This window comes from Salvelinus alpinus, chromosome 1, assembly GCF_045679555.1.
Source record: "Salvelinus alpinus chromosome 1, SLU_Salpinus.1, whole genome shotgun sequence".
NCBI classification, from domain to species: domain Eukaryota; kingdom Metazoa; phylum Chordata; class Actinopteri; order Salmoniformes; family Salmonidae; genus Salvelinus; species Salvelinus alpinus.
Genome location: NC_092086.1, coordinates 89,209,555 through 89,223,554, shown reverse-complemented (window position 1 = coordinate 89,223,554; position 14,000 = coordinate 89,209,555). Strand labels below are relative to the sequence as shown.

The 14,000-nt window shown below is 43.2% G+C and overlaps 1 protein-coding gene across 1 annotated transcript; it reads left to right on the top strand.

Annotated features, from left to right (window-relative positions):
• Positions 1–12,295: 12,295 nt before the first annotated feature.
• On the top strand, positions 12,296–13,321 carry LOC139568305 (olfactory receptor 8G17-like). Its single transcript, XM_071390059.1, has one exon. It carries the CDS (start codon positions 12,332–12,334, stop codon positions 13,319–13,321), a length of 990 nt encoding a protein of 329 aa, XP_071246160.1. The 5' UTR covers positions 12,296–12,331.
• The last annotated feature ends 679 nt before the right edge of the window (positions 13,322–14,000 follow it).

The window sequence follows — 14,000 nt, the reverse complement described above, 5'->3', positions numbered from 1 at the left end:
TGAAAACATTGTAAATGTAGACAAACACTGTTTAAACCTAATAATATGCTTAAAACTCTAAATTGGATAACTTAGATGGTCAGTCCTTGCATCAATAGCTACAGTACGTCTATGAATTTAAGAGTGGTTACATTTATTCAGGCCCATCTCTCAGCTTTTTACCAAAACAGAGGCTGGATGGCTGCTTTGTTATTTTTTCAACTCCGGATTGTCCCATTTATTTTGAAACAATAAATGTTTCTGACCAATATCCCTGCTAGCCAGCGACACACCCAATGCTTAGCCTACATTTTTTTTACAATTAAAGTGTTTGGGACCTGATGGAAGGCACTAATACCATTTAAAAAAAAATCCATTACTAATTTGTGTCACCATCCATGACTATCATCATCAAATGTGTGTTCCTTATCTACATTTTTCTCAGGGTTATGGTACTGTAGAACCTCCTGACATTTATTGGAGCTAGTGGAAAGCAGTAGCTGATGATGATCATAAGAATGACGATCATAGATCATAGATGACCAGGTGAGAGGCGTAGGTCTGTAAGGTTTTACGTGGACGGCCCTTGTCACTCCTCCTCATCAGTCAGGCTGACAGGATCTTGGCGTAGCAGAAACCGATGATAAAGAAAGGTGCTGCTGCTGAGAGTCCAAGACAAGTCATGCACAAACCTGGAATGACATGAAGAATATACTTACTTGTCGTAGATGTTGTTGATGGGGGTGGGTAAGCAGGCCAGGTTCAGGATGGAGCGGTTGCTGCAGTAGACATGCCTGATGAGGTTGCCACATAGGGAGGTACCCACATTCAAAGTGAAGAGCACAGCTATAAGGCTGATTGCTCCTGGCCAGCATGAACACAAACACCATGTGGGCCATGGTCGTGATAGCATGGTACCTCAGTGGTGAACCGCCACATACTGTACCTGCAGTTAGAATAGCATAGAATAGTCAGTATCTGGTGTGACCAACATTTGCAGAGCGACACTCCTTAGCATAGAGTTGATCAGGTAGTTGATTGTGGCCTGTGAAATGTTGTCCCACTCAACTTCAATGACTGTGCGAAGTTGTTGGATATTGGCGGGATCTTAAACACACTGTCGTACACGTATATCCAGAGCATCCCAAACATGCTCAATGGGTGACATGTCTGGTGAGTATGCAGGCCATGGAAGAACAGGAACATTTTCAGCTTCCAGGAATTGTGTACAGATCCTTGCAACATGGGGGCATGTATTATCATGCTGAAACATGAGGTGATGGCGGCGGATTAATGGATTTCGTCACGGTATCTCTTTGCATTCAAATTGCCATCGATAAAATGCAATTGTGTTCGTCGTCCGTAGCTTATGCCTGCCCATAACATGACCCCACCACCATGTTCACAACATTGACATCAGCAAACCGCTTTTTATTGTCCCCAGTTCAAGGTGCACCTGTGTAATGATCATGCTGTTTAGTCAGCTTTTTGATATGTCACAACTGTCAGGTAGATGGATTATCTTGGCAAATGAGAAATGCTCACTAACAGGGATGTAAACAAATTTGTGCACAATATCTGAGAGAAATAAGCTTTTTGTGCATATGGAACATTTCTGGGATCTTTTATTTCAGCTCATGAAACATGAGGCCAACACTTTACATGCTGCGTTTATATTTTTGTTCAGAATACAATGTTGTTGGTCCAACCTCAGTTTTCTCCAGAGTTACAAGCATTAAACTCTGTAACTGTTTTAAAGTCGCCTTTGGCCTCATTTTGAAATCCCTTAGTACTTTGATTCCTCTCTGGAAACTGAGTTAGGAAGGACAACTGTATCTTTGCAGTGACTGGGTCTATTGATAAACCATCCAATGTCTGTATTTTTAACCATTTACCAATAGGTGCCCTTCTCTGCGAGGCGTTGGAAAACCTCCTTTGAAAAACCTCCCTGGTCTTTGTGGTTGAATCTGTGTTTGAAATTCACATTTCAACTGAGGGACCTTACAGATAATTGTATGTGTGGAGTACAGATATTAGGTAGTTATGGAACATTTATGTTAAACACAATTATTGCACACAGAGTGAGTCCATGCAACTTATTATGTGACTTGTTAAGCACATCTCTATCCATGGTTTCTGGTTTGGGTAGGCTTTAATAGTCACAGTGGGTACAACATCTCCTACACATTTCCTGATAAACTCAGTCACCGAATCCGGGTATTCGTCGATATTATTCTCAGAGGCTACCCGGAACATATCCCAGTCTGTCTGATCAAAAAAATCTTGAAGCATGGATTACTATTGGTCAGACCAGCGTTGAATAGTCCGTAGCACGAGTACTTCCTGTTTGAGTTTCTGCCTACAGGAAGGGAGGAGCAAAATGGACTCATGATCAGGTTTGTCGAAGGGACGGCGGGGAAGGGCCTTGTAGGCGTTTCAAAAAGCTGAGTAGCAGTGGTCCAATGTTTTGTCAGAGCGAGTGCTACATTAAATGTGTTGGTAGAACATCTGTATCGGCTTGATGGGGAGTATACACGGCTGTGACTATAACCGAAGATAATTCTCTTGGGAGATAATATGGTATTCTAGGTCGGGTGAACAAAAGGACTTGAGTTTCTGTATGTTATCACAATCACACAATGTGTAGTTAATCATGAAACATACACCCCTACCCTTCTTCTTCCCGGATAGATCTTTATTCCTGTCTGCGCAATGAACTGAGAACCCAACTGGAGCGGGTAAGGGTCCCCACTCCAGAGGCGCCATCTAAGTGGGCCAAGACTAAGGTGGAGCGGGGTCCACGTCCCGCACCAGGGCCGCCACCGCGTTGAACTGCCCACCCAGACCCTCCCCTATAGGTTCAGGTTTTGCAGCCGGAGTCCGCACCTTGGGGGGGGGGGGGGGGTACTGTCACGCCCTGACTTTAGAGATCCTTTTTATGTCTCTATTTTGGTTGGTCAGGGCGTGAGTTTGGGTGGGCATTCTATGTCTGGTGTTCTATGTTGTCCTTTTTTTGTATTTCTATGTGTTTGGCCTGGTATGGTTCCCAATCAGAGGCAGCTGTCTATCGTTGTCTCTGATTGAGAACCATACTTAGGTAGCCTGTTCCCACCTGTGTTTGTGGGTAGTTGTTTTCTGTTTTGTGTGTCGTCACCTTACAGAACTGTTCGTTTGTCATTTTTGTTGTTTTTGTTCAGTGTTCAGTTGATTGATTAAAATATGAACACTTACCACGCTGCACCTTGGTCCTCTTCTCCTTCTCCCGACGACGTTCCTTACATGCATCTTGTTGCTGCAGTCTGACTAATGAGTACCCCAGTCACTGGCATAGAGCCACTAATCACACCATGAAACACCAAGGGGTTAATGAGGACTCTAAGGACACAGACTCCTCACCTCCTCCATACAGCTACTAGTGACTCAGCACTGTGCAGAAACTCACTCATTGTCCAGCCAATTAGACTAATCAACTAAAGTTTTACATTCTGAGTTTAGAACTGACTGACTAACATCAGACCATGGCTTTGATCTCATGTCAGGGATGCTGTATGATGATGTAAACCTGACAAAGACCCTTACAGGTCAAAATATTGTTAATAAACTTTGGACGCATGCTCTCATTCAAAGATTTTTCTTTATTTTTACTAATTTCTAGAATAATAGTAAAGACATCAAAACTATGAAATAACACATATGGAATCATGTAGTAACCAAAAAAGTGCTAAACAAATCAAAATATATTTTAGTTTTGAATTTCTTCAAAGTAGCCACCCTTTGCCTTGATGACAGCTTTGCACACTCTTGGCATTCTCTCAACCAGTTTCATGAGGTAGTCAGTCACCTGGAATGCATTTGAATTCACAGGTGTACCTTGTTAAAAGTTAATGTGTGGAATTTATTTTTATTCTTAGTTTTTTTCAATTGTTTAAGCACAATTTTGAAAACAGGGCCCGGTTTGTCAAAACACTACACACAATTAGCACAACCCTACACCAAAGTAGCACAACACTTCAGATCATTTGCAAAATGGAACACTTTTGAAGTGTTCACACTGTATATCTGCTAAGATTTGGCTGAACTCTCAATCCAGCCTCCCTCAGCGTCAATCCGTGGTTCACAACATGGTCCACTAGTGTTGCACGAATTTCATTTGATAAGTTTGGTCCTCTTCTTCTTTGTGCACGTTCTCCTCCTGCTTCAGGTCTTCCTCGACCTCTGGCTCGGCCTCTGCCTCTACCTCCTTCTCCTCCTCTGTGTTCTCCTCCTCTGTGTACTCCTCCTCTGTGTACTCCTCCTCTGTGTACTCCTCCTCTGTGTACTCCTCCTCTCACCCTCACTCTTCTTCTGACTCCTTCCATTTTGGTTGAAGGCAGGTGAACCTACCTGCTGCATTTTTATAGTGCTGATTGGTGTGTCTACAATTTAGAAATCATGTGTTTGTGCACCTGATGGCTGTGTTTAACAGATTGGCTCATAGGTGTGGTAATTTGACAGTCAGTGCTTTGGAATTGAAAAGGAACTGACATCATGATATACTTCTGTGTCTGATGTATACAAGTGTGTTTAGTGTTTTGCAAATAGTGTGAAGCTGACAATGTGCTTACAGTTGTGCAAATCTAGCCTTGTGGTTTGGTCCTTGAGAGTAAGGTTTTGCTAATTGTGGGAAAAGTTACATTTTAGTGTGTAAGCAATCGTAAAAAACTGTAATGCATTTGAGCCAACCAGTTGTGTTGGGACAAGGGTGGTATACAGAGATAGTCCTATTTGGTAAAAGACCAAGTCCATATTATGGCAAGAACATGTCAAATAAGCAAAGAGAAACGACAGTCCATCATTACTTTAAGACATGAAGGTCAGTCAATACAGGACATTTCAAGAACTTTGAAAGTTTCTTCAAGTGCAGTCACAAAAACCAACAATCGCTATGATGAAACTGGCTCTCATGAGGACCACCACAGGAATGGAAGACCCAGAGTTACTTCTGCTCCAGAGGACAAGTTCATTAGAGTTACCAGCCTCAGAAATTCCAGCCAAAAAAAAAGCTTCACAGAGTTCAAGTAACAGACACATCTCAACATCAACTGTTCAGAGGAGACTGCGTGAATCAGGCCTTCATAGTCGAGTTGCTTCAAAGAAAACACTACAAAAGGACACCAATAATAAGAAGAGACTTGCTTGGGCCAAGAAACACGAGAAATGGACATTGGACCGGTGTTAACCTTTCCTTTGGTCTGAAGTCCAAATGTGAGATTTTTGGTTCCAACCGCCATGTATTTGATAGACGCAGAGTAGGTGAATGGGATGATCTCCGCATGTGTGGTTCCCACCATGAAGCGTGGAGTAGGTGTGATGGTGTGACACTGTTGGTGATTTATTTAGAATTCAAGGCACACTTAACCAGCATGGCAACCACAGCATTCTGCAGCGATACGCCATCCCATCTAATTTGTCCAGAATATATTTATGAAATATAAAACTTGAGCACATTATAGAACATGGCATATATTAAAAAATATCTGTTAATTTAATATACTTTTTGCTTTTCTTTACCTCTCGTACCTTAGCATTAGGTCGCCAAAGTGGAGTTTGAATGCAAAAGTTAAATAATTGAGTTGTAGTTTAAAATAAATTGTGCAGCTCTTGAGGTATAGCCTACCTGTCACTTACGAAACATAGTAAGTTTAGCTGTGTGTATTTCAAAAATAGCCCCAGCCCGCCTTCAACTGACAGAGCAGCCGTTGCAATTTAGAATTTTCTTCTGATGAAGGAGAAGAACAGCTGTCACCACCAAAAATCTTTTTCATGGCTAATGGCATTTGATTTGATTGTATTTTCATAATATTGGTCCATCTTGGTACACATTTGTAGTAAGTACACTCATCATGAGAACACTCTTCTGGTCTTGGTGGATGGAATATTGAAGCACCGTTAGGTGCAGCTCGTTGCATTTCTTGTAGGGTCGTCTGAGGTGGCAAGCCTCTAGTTTGTGGGATAGTCCGCACTTCCAACACTGTTGTCTATCCTTTATCCACTCAATGATCTGTCCTGTGTTCAACTTCTTGAACTCGGGACAGATGGTGAGGTAGTGTTTGATGTCACAGTGAGGAGAGTATGGCTTGGAAGGGGGATTGGATGATGCAGGCTCCTAAGAGCTGGGGTCTTTGCTAGAGTTGAAGTAGATCGAAGTGTATCTCTCTTTTGGTCAAGAAGAGGAATGCTGGTTTTCTTTGCTGGCACGGGCATGTCATATTTGTAGAGGGCCGCAGCTCTCCCACTTAACCTGGGACTTCCTCTGCAACCAGGCTGCCAGGTCAGATAAGGTGTACGTTTGGTCCATGCCTGTCTAGAGAATGCTGTGAGTAAAGCAATACTCTACGATGGAATTCCAGTAGGTCCGTGGCATCTTGCTTAAGAGTCGGTCGACATGGGATCCACATCTGAACATCTGAACTTGCTCATCGGGTTGTCTAGGACCATTTGGAGGAGGGCAAAGTCACTCTCTCTGCCACTCTCAAAATGGGGCAACAACGGTTTTGGGATGCCATGTGAGGAGGCAATCAGCTGTCCATGCAAAGTGGCAAAGCAGGCGCATGGTAGGGTGATGTCTGGTCCGGAGGAGTGTATGGCGCTGCTGGATTGGGATAGGGCATGCCTAGGCCCGGAGGGGAGTAGTGTTCTGCTGGAATGGGATAACCCAGAGCGATGTAGGGTGCTACTAGGGCTGTTACAGTGACATATTACCGCCACACCGATGGTCATGAGTCATGACTAATAGCCTCCAACACTCTACTCAGCAAATTGGATGCAGTCTATCAGTGCCATCCGTTTTGTCACCAAAGCCCCATATACTACCCACCACTGCGACCTGTATGCTCTCGTTGGCTGGCCCTCGCTTCATATTCGTTGCCAAACCCACTGGCTCCGGGTCATCTATAAGTCTTGCTCGGTAAAGCCCCGCCTTATCTCAGCTCACTGGTCACCATAGCAGCACCCACCCGTAGCATGCGCTCCAGCAGGTATATTTCACTGGTCACCTCCAAAGCAAATTCCTGTTTTGGCCGCCTTTCCTTCCGGTTCTCTGCTGCAAATGACTGGAACAAATTGCAAAAATCACTGAAGCTGGAGACTCATATCTCCCTCACTAGCTTTAAGCACCAGCTGTCAGAGCAGTTCACAGATCACTGCACCTGTACATAGCCCATCTGTAAATAGCCCATCCAACTACCTCATCCCCATACTGTTATTATTCTTTTTTTGTTCCTTTGCACCCCAGTATCTCTACTTGCACACTCATCTTCTGCACATCTATCACTCCAGTGTTTAATTGCTAAATTGTAATTATTTCGCCACTATGGTCTATTTATTTCCTTACCTCCCTTATCTTACCTCATTAGCACACTGTATATATACTTTTTTTATTGACTGTACGTTTGTTTATTCCATGTGTAACTCTGTGTTGTTGTTTGTGTCGCACTGCTTTGTTTTATCTTCGCCAGGTCGCAGTTGTAAATGAGAACTTGTTCTCAACTAGCCTACCTGGTTAAATAAAGGTGTGAAAAAAAGAACACTAAGGTAATTTGCCTAAATGACTACCGACCCGTAGCACTCACGTCTGTAGCCATGAAGTGCTTTGAAAGGCTGGACATGGCTCACATTAACACCATCATCCCAGAAACCCTAGACCCACTCCAATTTGCATACCTCCCAAACAAATCCACAGATGATGCAATCTCCATTGCACTCCACACTGCCCTGTCCCACCTGTACAAAAGGAACAGCTATGTGAGAATGCTATTCATTGACTACAGATCAGCGTTCAACACCATAGTTCACCCTCAAAGCTCATCACTAAGCTAAGGATCCTGGGACTAAACACCTCCCTCTGCAACTGGATCCCCTTGGTGTAAGGGTAGGTAACAACACATCAGCCACGCTGATCCTCAACACGGGGGCCCCTCAGGGGTGCGTACTCAGTCCCCTCGTGTTCTTCCTGTTCACTCATGATAGCACGGCCAGGCACGACTCCAACAGCATCATTAAGTTTGCCAATGACACAACAGTGGTAGGCCTGATCACAGACAACGATGAGACAGCCTATAGGGAGGAGGTCAGAAACCTGGCCGTGTGGTGCCAGGACATCATCTTCTCCCTCAACATGATCAAGACAAAGGAGATGATGGTGGACCACAGGAAAAAGACGACCGAGCACGCCCCCATTCTCATTGACGGGGCTGCAGTAGAGCAGGTTGAGAGCTTCAAGTTCCTTGGTCCACATCACCAACAAACTAACATGGCCCAAGCACACCAAGACAGTCGTGAAGAGGGCATGACAAAACCTATTCCCCCTCAGGAGACTGAAAAGATTTGTCATGGGTCCTCAGATCCTCAAAAGGTTCTACAGCTGCACCATCGAGAGCATCCTGACTGGTTGCATCACTACCTGCTATGGCAACTGCTCGCCCTCCGACCTCCGACCGACCTCCGACCACATGGCAAGCGGTACCGGAGCGCCAAGTCTAGGTCCAAGAGGCATCTAAACAGCTTCTACCCCCAAGCCATAAGACTCCTGAACATCTAGTCAAATGGCTACCCAAACTATTTGCACTATTTGCACTGCCCCCCCCCCCCCCCGCTTTACACCACTGCTATTCTGTTGTCATCTACGCATAGTCACTTTAATAACTCTACCTACATGTACATACTACCTCAAATAACAGGTTCCCCCGCACATTGACTCTGTTTCGGTACCCCCCTGTATATAGTCTCGCTATTGTTATTTCACTGCTGCTCTTTAATTACTTGTTACTTTTATCTCTTATTCTTACCTGTATTTTGTTTAACTGCATTGTTGTTTAGGGGCTCGTAAGTAGGCATTTCACTGTTTCACTGAATACCTTTTGTATTCGGCGAATGTGACTAATACAATTTGATTTGATTTGATATCAGCCTTCAAATAGCGAGTTTCCTGCCGAGCCAGCAACTGTTTACCGGCCAATGTGTAGCCGTTTCCCAGCCAATGTATTTTCACACGAGATGGTGGGTAAGAGTGCGCTGCAGAGTTTGCGTCGGCTGCAGCATTCACGCTAAAATATATCGCTCTGTGATATATGTTTCGTTCTTGTAATTCCAGGTTAATGAGCGGCCTTATTTGGTCGCAGCATAATGTTATAATAAGGTATTTTGATGTCCATTAGGGAACATTATGAAAAGGTTCCTATTTGGTTCTGATAGGACGTTATCCATGGGACATTCAATGACCAAAAGGGGACGTTTCATGATGGTCAAGGGGATTTTGTATGATGCTCCCAAGGGAACGTTCTCTGGGGGACCTTTGTCTATTTCCCTGTAAGTCATCAGTACGTCATTGAGGACCATGCCAGTACCTTTTTAGGATGTTCTCAGGACTTTATTTTACTAGTCATTAGGATGTCATGTGATCTTCCCAGGGGAACGTCCCTGAAGACAAAATTAGTCATTAGGACATCCCCCGGAATGTTATGTATTGGTCACCTAAAGTGGTCAGGACGTTGTGTCATGGTCCTTTAGAGGTTTTGTCTAGTTTCCTGTTTGTCCTGCGGATGTCCCCGGGGACGTTTTTAGGATGTTCTTTGGGTGTGGTGTCATGGTTCCCTGGAGGTTTTATCTAGTTCCCGGCTTTGTGCCTTTACTTATAAACCATTATAAGTAAAGTAATTATAAGTGGTAGACTGTTCAGCTAAAATAGTGTAAAAGCCTTTAATCAATGACAATATGATTACAATTTGACATGATCACTTGGTACTTACTTTTCAATATGAGACCACTTGGGATTTGAACACACAACCTTTGGATTTGGGGAATGCTGATCTTTCTGCTGCGCTCCAAAGTCTGTTGAATTTCTAAAGTCCCAAACACATTCATTACCTATAATACATCTCTGCACTTAGCAAAATAGTGCCAAAAACCCAAACTCTGTGCTATTTTAGTCCTCAGTTAATCTTTCTATTCTCTCATCATTGATTTCATAGACTTTCAGCAATTTGAGTTTGGGTTTTTAGTATAGTTGTCAAATGTTGGTGGGAAATATAATTCTGTTTTAATGTTACTCCTGAATCACTATGATAAATATAGTTTTTCTTGATTTTTTACAGAGCTGAGTTTTACTATGAAGTGCAAAGTGTAGGAATACAGGTGAAATCAGTCATTGATACAGATATGGTGACGTAGCAGGAAGTTTGGAATGCTGTGAGGTGGGGACATGTGGAATAATAATTTCTGTATGAATAAACATACACATTGTAATCATGTACGTCAAATATGTACATTGAAAACACTATGTTAAAAGTGCTGTTGTGGGTGTCCTTAACATTGCCAAAAGAGCTGTGATTGGATCAGTGATTTACCAATCATGGCCTTGATGGGCTTGGCAACAGTAACAAGGGATGATGTGTAATGAATCTAGGGTTTGCATACCCTGGGTAGACCTTTGTTGGGGGACTGAACATTTTATTGCGAGGTGACCTCCCCGGAACAAGCCAGGTATTAGACAAAAACCTCCAGGGGACCATGACACAATGTCCCAATAACGTTCTAAAAACGTCCCCAGGACAAACCGGGAATTAGACAAAACCCCCAGGGGACCATGACACTATGTACCAAGAACATCCTAAAAATGTCCTTGGGACAAACCGGGAACTAGACAAAACCTCCAAGCAACCATGACACAAGGCCCTGGAAACTTTAGGCGACCATTTTGTGACATTCCGGGGACGTCCTAGCGACTCATTTTTATTTGCAGGGATGGTCCGGAGGTTAACTTCATGTTTTAATGTTTTGCCGAAACCCTTAAAGGGACCTAATGGGAACTTTGCCGAATGTCCTTAGGATGTCCCCTGTTTGCGGGCAGAGCTTTAGAGTCTTTATATTGACAAATTCACTTCTTGTGTAAGCGCCTTAATTATGGGTCCATTAGTTCACAATGACTCTGGGTGTTGTTCAATCAATCATAAACAGCTAGTTTAAGAGAAGAAAAAAAACTTATAGCACTGTATGAATTCATGGGGGTAAGGACCTGACCATTACCATGGCACTTTTGTTGATGCCTCATAGCAACATTATCTGAGGTGCTGACTGTGGCTCCCCTGACAGAAAAAGAGAGGTTGAGTCCTATAAAATGATAGAAGGTAGCAGAACCTGCTTAGTTATAGACTCATAAAGGTAGGTGAGATATCGACACCAGGTTCATCTACAGATTGAGAACTGAAGGATCGGGGAAAAAGCAAGGTGCCGATTAAGAGGTTTTCAAAGTATTTTCAGATTTTCCTATTTTGAATGTTTTATTTGTTATCATGGTGCTATGTTGTTTCATTATCCTACGTTTAATACAATTATGATAAGCCACTCTGGATACAAGTTTATTTATGCTAAATGTAAAGTCAAATGTATTTTAGATGAGTTTGAGGAATTAATAAGGTAGTAAGAGTATGTGTATAACTCTAAAGCTCTGTTAGAGGATGGTTTTACAGTTATAAACAAGCTGATCTGAGGACTCAGAAAAAATCCTCATATATGTCCTTGAAGTTACAATTATGGCTGATATCGTGATCATTGATATGCAGTGAACTTCCACTCCCCATACCTTCAGCCTAGGTGCCAGTCTGTTTCTTCTTCAGCCATTATATCATGCATTATCTTGATAAAAAGAAAATGTTGGCTGGGATTCAATGCAAGGAGCGTTATAGAGAAGCTCACTAGACAGCCGACAATGCACCTTAATGGAATTTTCCCCAACATTCACAGAGCTTGGATTCATGGTAAACGCTCAAGCGTAAATTACCTTTAAAAGTCTGGTATAGAGCGCTGATTTATAGCGCCTTAGATTGAAGCCAATCCCACTGGGCACAGATGTCAGTTCAAGACTAGTTTTGATTAACTAACATGAAATTCAACATGAAATCCAGAAAACATTTAACCATGTCATTGGATTTAGGTTAAAAGGTCTGTGAAAAAAAGAAGAAATGCCCTTACGTTGATTACTTTTTTCAAATCCAATCAGTTTTCCAGGTTGAATCAACATCATCAAATAGATTTTTGGGGTTTAAATGATGTGGAAACGACGTTGATTCAACCAGTTTGTGCCCAGTGGGAGGTCTCATTGTTTAATGCAGAAACAGCAGACTCCCTAGGCTACAATCCCATTTGGTTTGTCATTTGAGGAGTCCTTTTCAATAGGAAATCGACATATGTCTTTGATTTTATGATCATGGCTTTAATTCTAGCAATTGTTGTACAATGAACTTCTATTATATAATATTTTCAGACGACACTATCTATCCTTTTACCTTTACATTTGTCTGGGCCTCGGTGTGACACAATGTGTTTCACATCTTTTCTCTCTTTCCTCTCCTCCTCTCTCAGACATTCGATGTTTAACCTGACCTACAACAGCTACATGCTCCAGCTGGAGGGGTTAAAGGTAACGGAGGAGACCATGTACCCTGTCTTTATCATCCTCTTCTTCTCCTACGTCATCATCATGTTTACCAATGTGGGAATAGTGGTCCTCATCTCCATGGAGAAGAGCCTGCACCAGCCCATGTACATCCTCTTCTGTAACCTGTCCTTCAACGACATCATCGGCAACTCCATCACGTTCCCCCGTCTGCTGGCAGACATCCTCGTCCCTGCCTCTGAGCGCTACATTACCTACTCAGAGTGTGTGGTCCAGGCCTTCTGCACACAAATGTTTGGGACGACCTCTCATACAATACTGATGATCATGGCCTTTGATAGGTATGTGGCCATCTGCAACCCCCTGCGATATTCCACCATCATGACCAACAAAATGGTTATAAGGTTGTCTGTGTCTGCCTGGGGGGTGGCCATAGTCTTAGTGGGGATCCTGCTGGGCCTCACTATCCGCCTGTCACGCTGCAGGTCGATGATATTAAACCCTTTCTGCGATAACGCCTCGTTATTCAAGCTCTCCTGCGAGAGTGTGTTGATCAACAACATGTATGGCCTCACCTTCACCGTTGTCCTCTTCGTCTCCTCAATTGGCAGCATCGCACTGACCTACATGAAGATCGCAGCCGAGTGCCTTACCAGGAAGAACAAGGCTATGAACAGTAAGGCCCTGAAGACCTGCAGCACACATCTGACTGTGTACATGATCATGCTGATTAGTGGTTCCATCATCATCATCCTGCACCGTTTTCCTCAGTACTCAGACTACAGGAAGGTGGCAGCCCTGCTCTTCCATATCATCCCCGGGAGCCTGAACCCCATCATATACGGCCTTCAGTCCAAAGAGATACGCAAAGTAGTAGTCAATATGTCCTGCTCCAGGAAAGTTTCACCTTGATTGCAATTAGAGCTGACCCCAATTCGTCGACTGGTCGATTGTTTGGTCAATAGGCTGTTGGTCAAACAAGATTTTTTTTAGTTGAGCAGTAGCAAATATATACTGTATATATATACAGTGGGGAGAACAAGTATTTGATACACTGCCGATTTTGCAGGTTTTCCTACTTACAAAGCATGTAGAGGTCTGTAATTTTTATCATAGGTACACTTCAACTGTGAGAGACGGAATCTAAAACAAAAATCCAGAAAATCACATTGTATGATTTTTAAGTAATTAATTTGCATTTTATTGCATGACATAAGTATTTGATCACCTACCAACCAGTACGAATTCCGGCTCTCACAGACCTGTTAGTTTTTCTTTAAGAAGCCCTCCTGTTCTCCACTCATTACCTGTATTAACTGCACCTGTTTGAACTCGTTACCTGTATAAAAGACACCTGTCCACACACTCAATCAAACAGACTCCAACCTCTCCACAATGGCCAAGACCAGAGAGCTGTGTAAGGACATCAGGGATAAAATTGTAGACCTGCACAAGGCTGGGATGGGCTACAGGACAATAGGCAAGCAGCTTGGTGAGAAGGCAACAACTGTTGGCGCAATTATTAGAAAATGGAAGAAGTTGAAGATGACAGTCAATCACCCTCGGTCTGGGGCTCCATGCAAGATCTCAC

What these genes read in the sequence shown, in the direction of transcription:
- LOC139568305 (XM_071390059.1), top strand. Translation starts at nt 12,332, where the DNA reads ATGTGTTTCACATCTTTTCTCTCTTTCCTCTCCTCCTCTCTCAGACAT.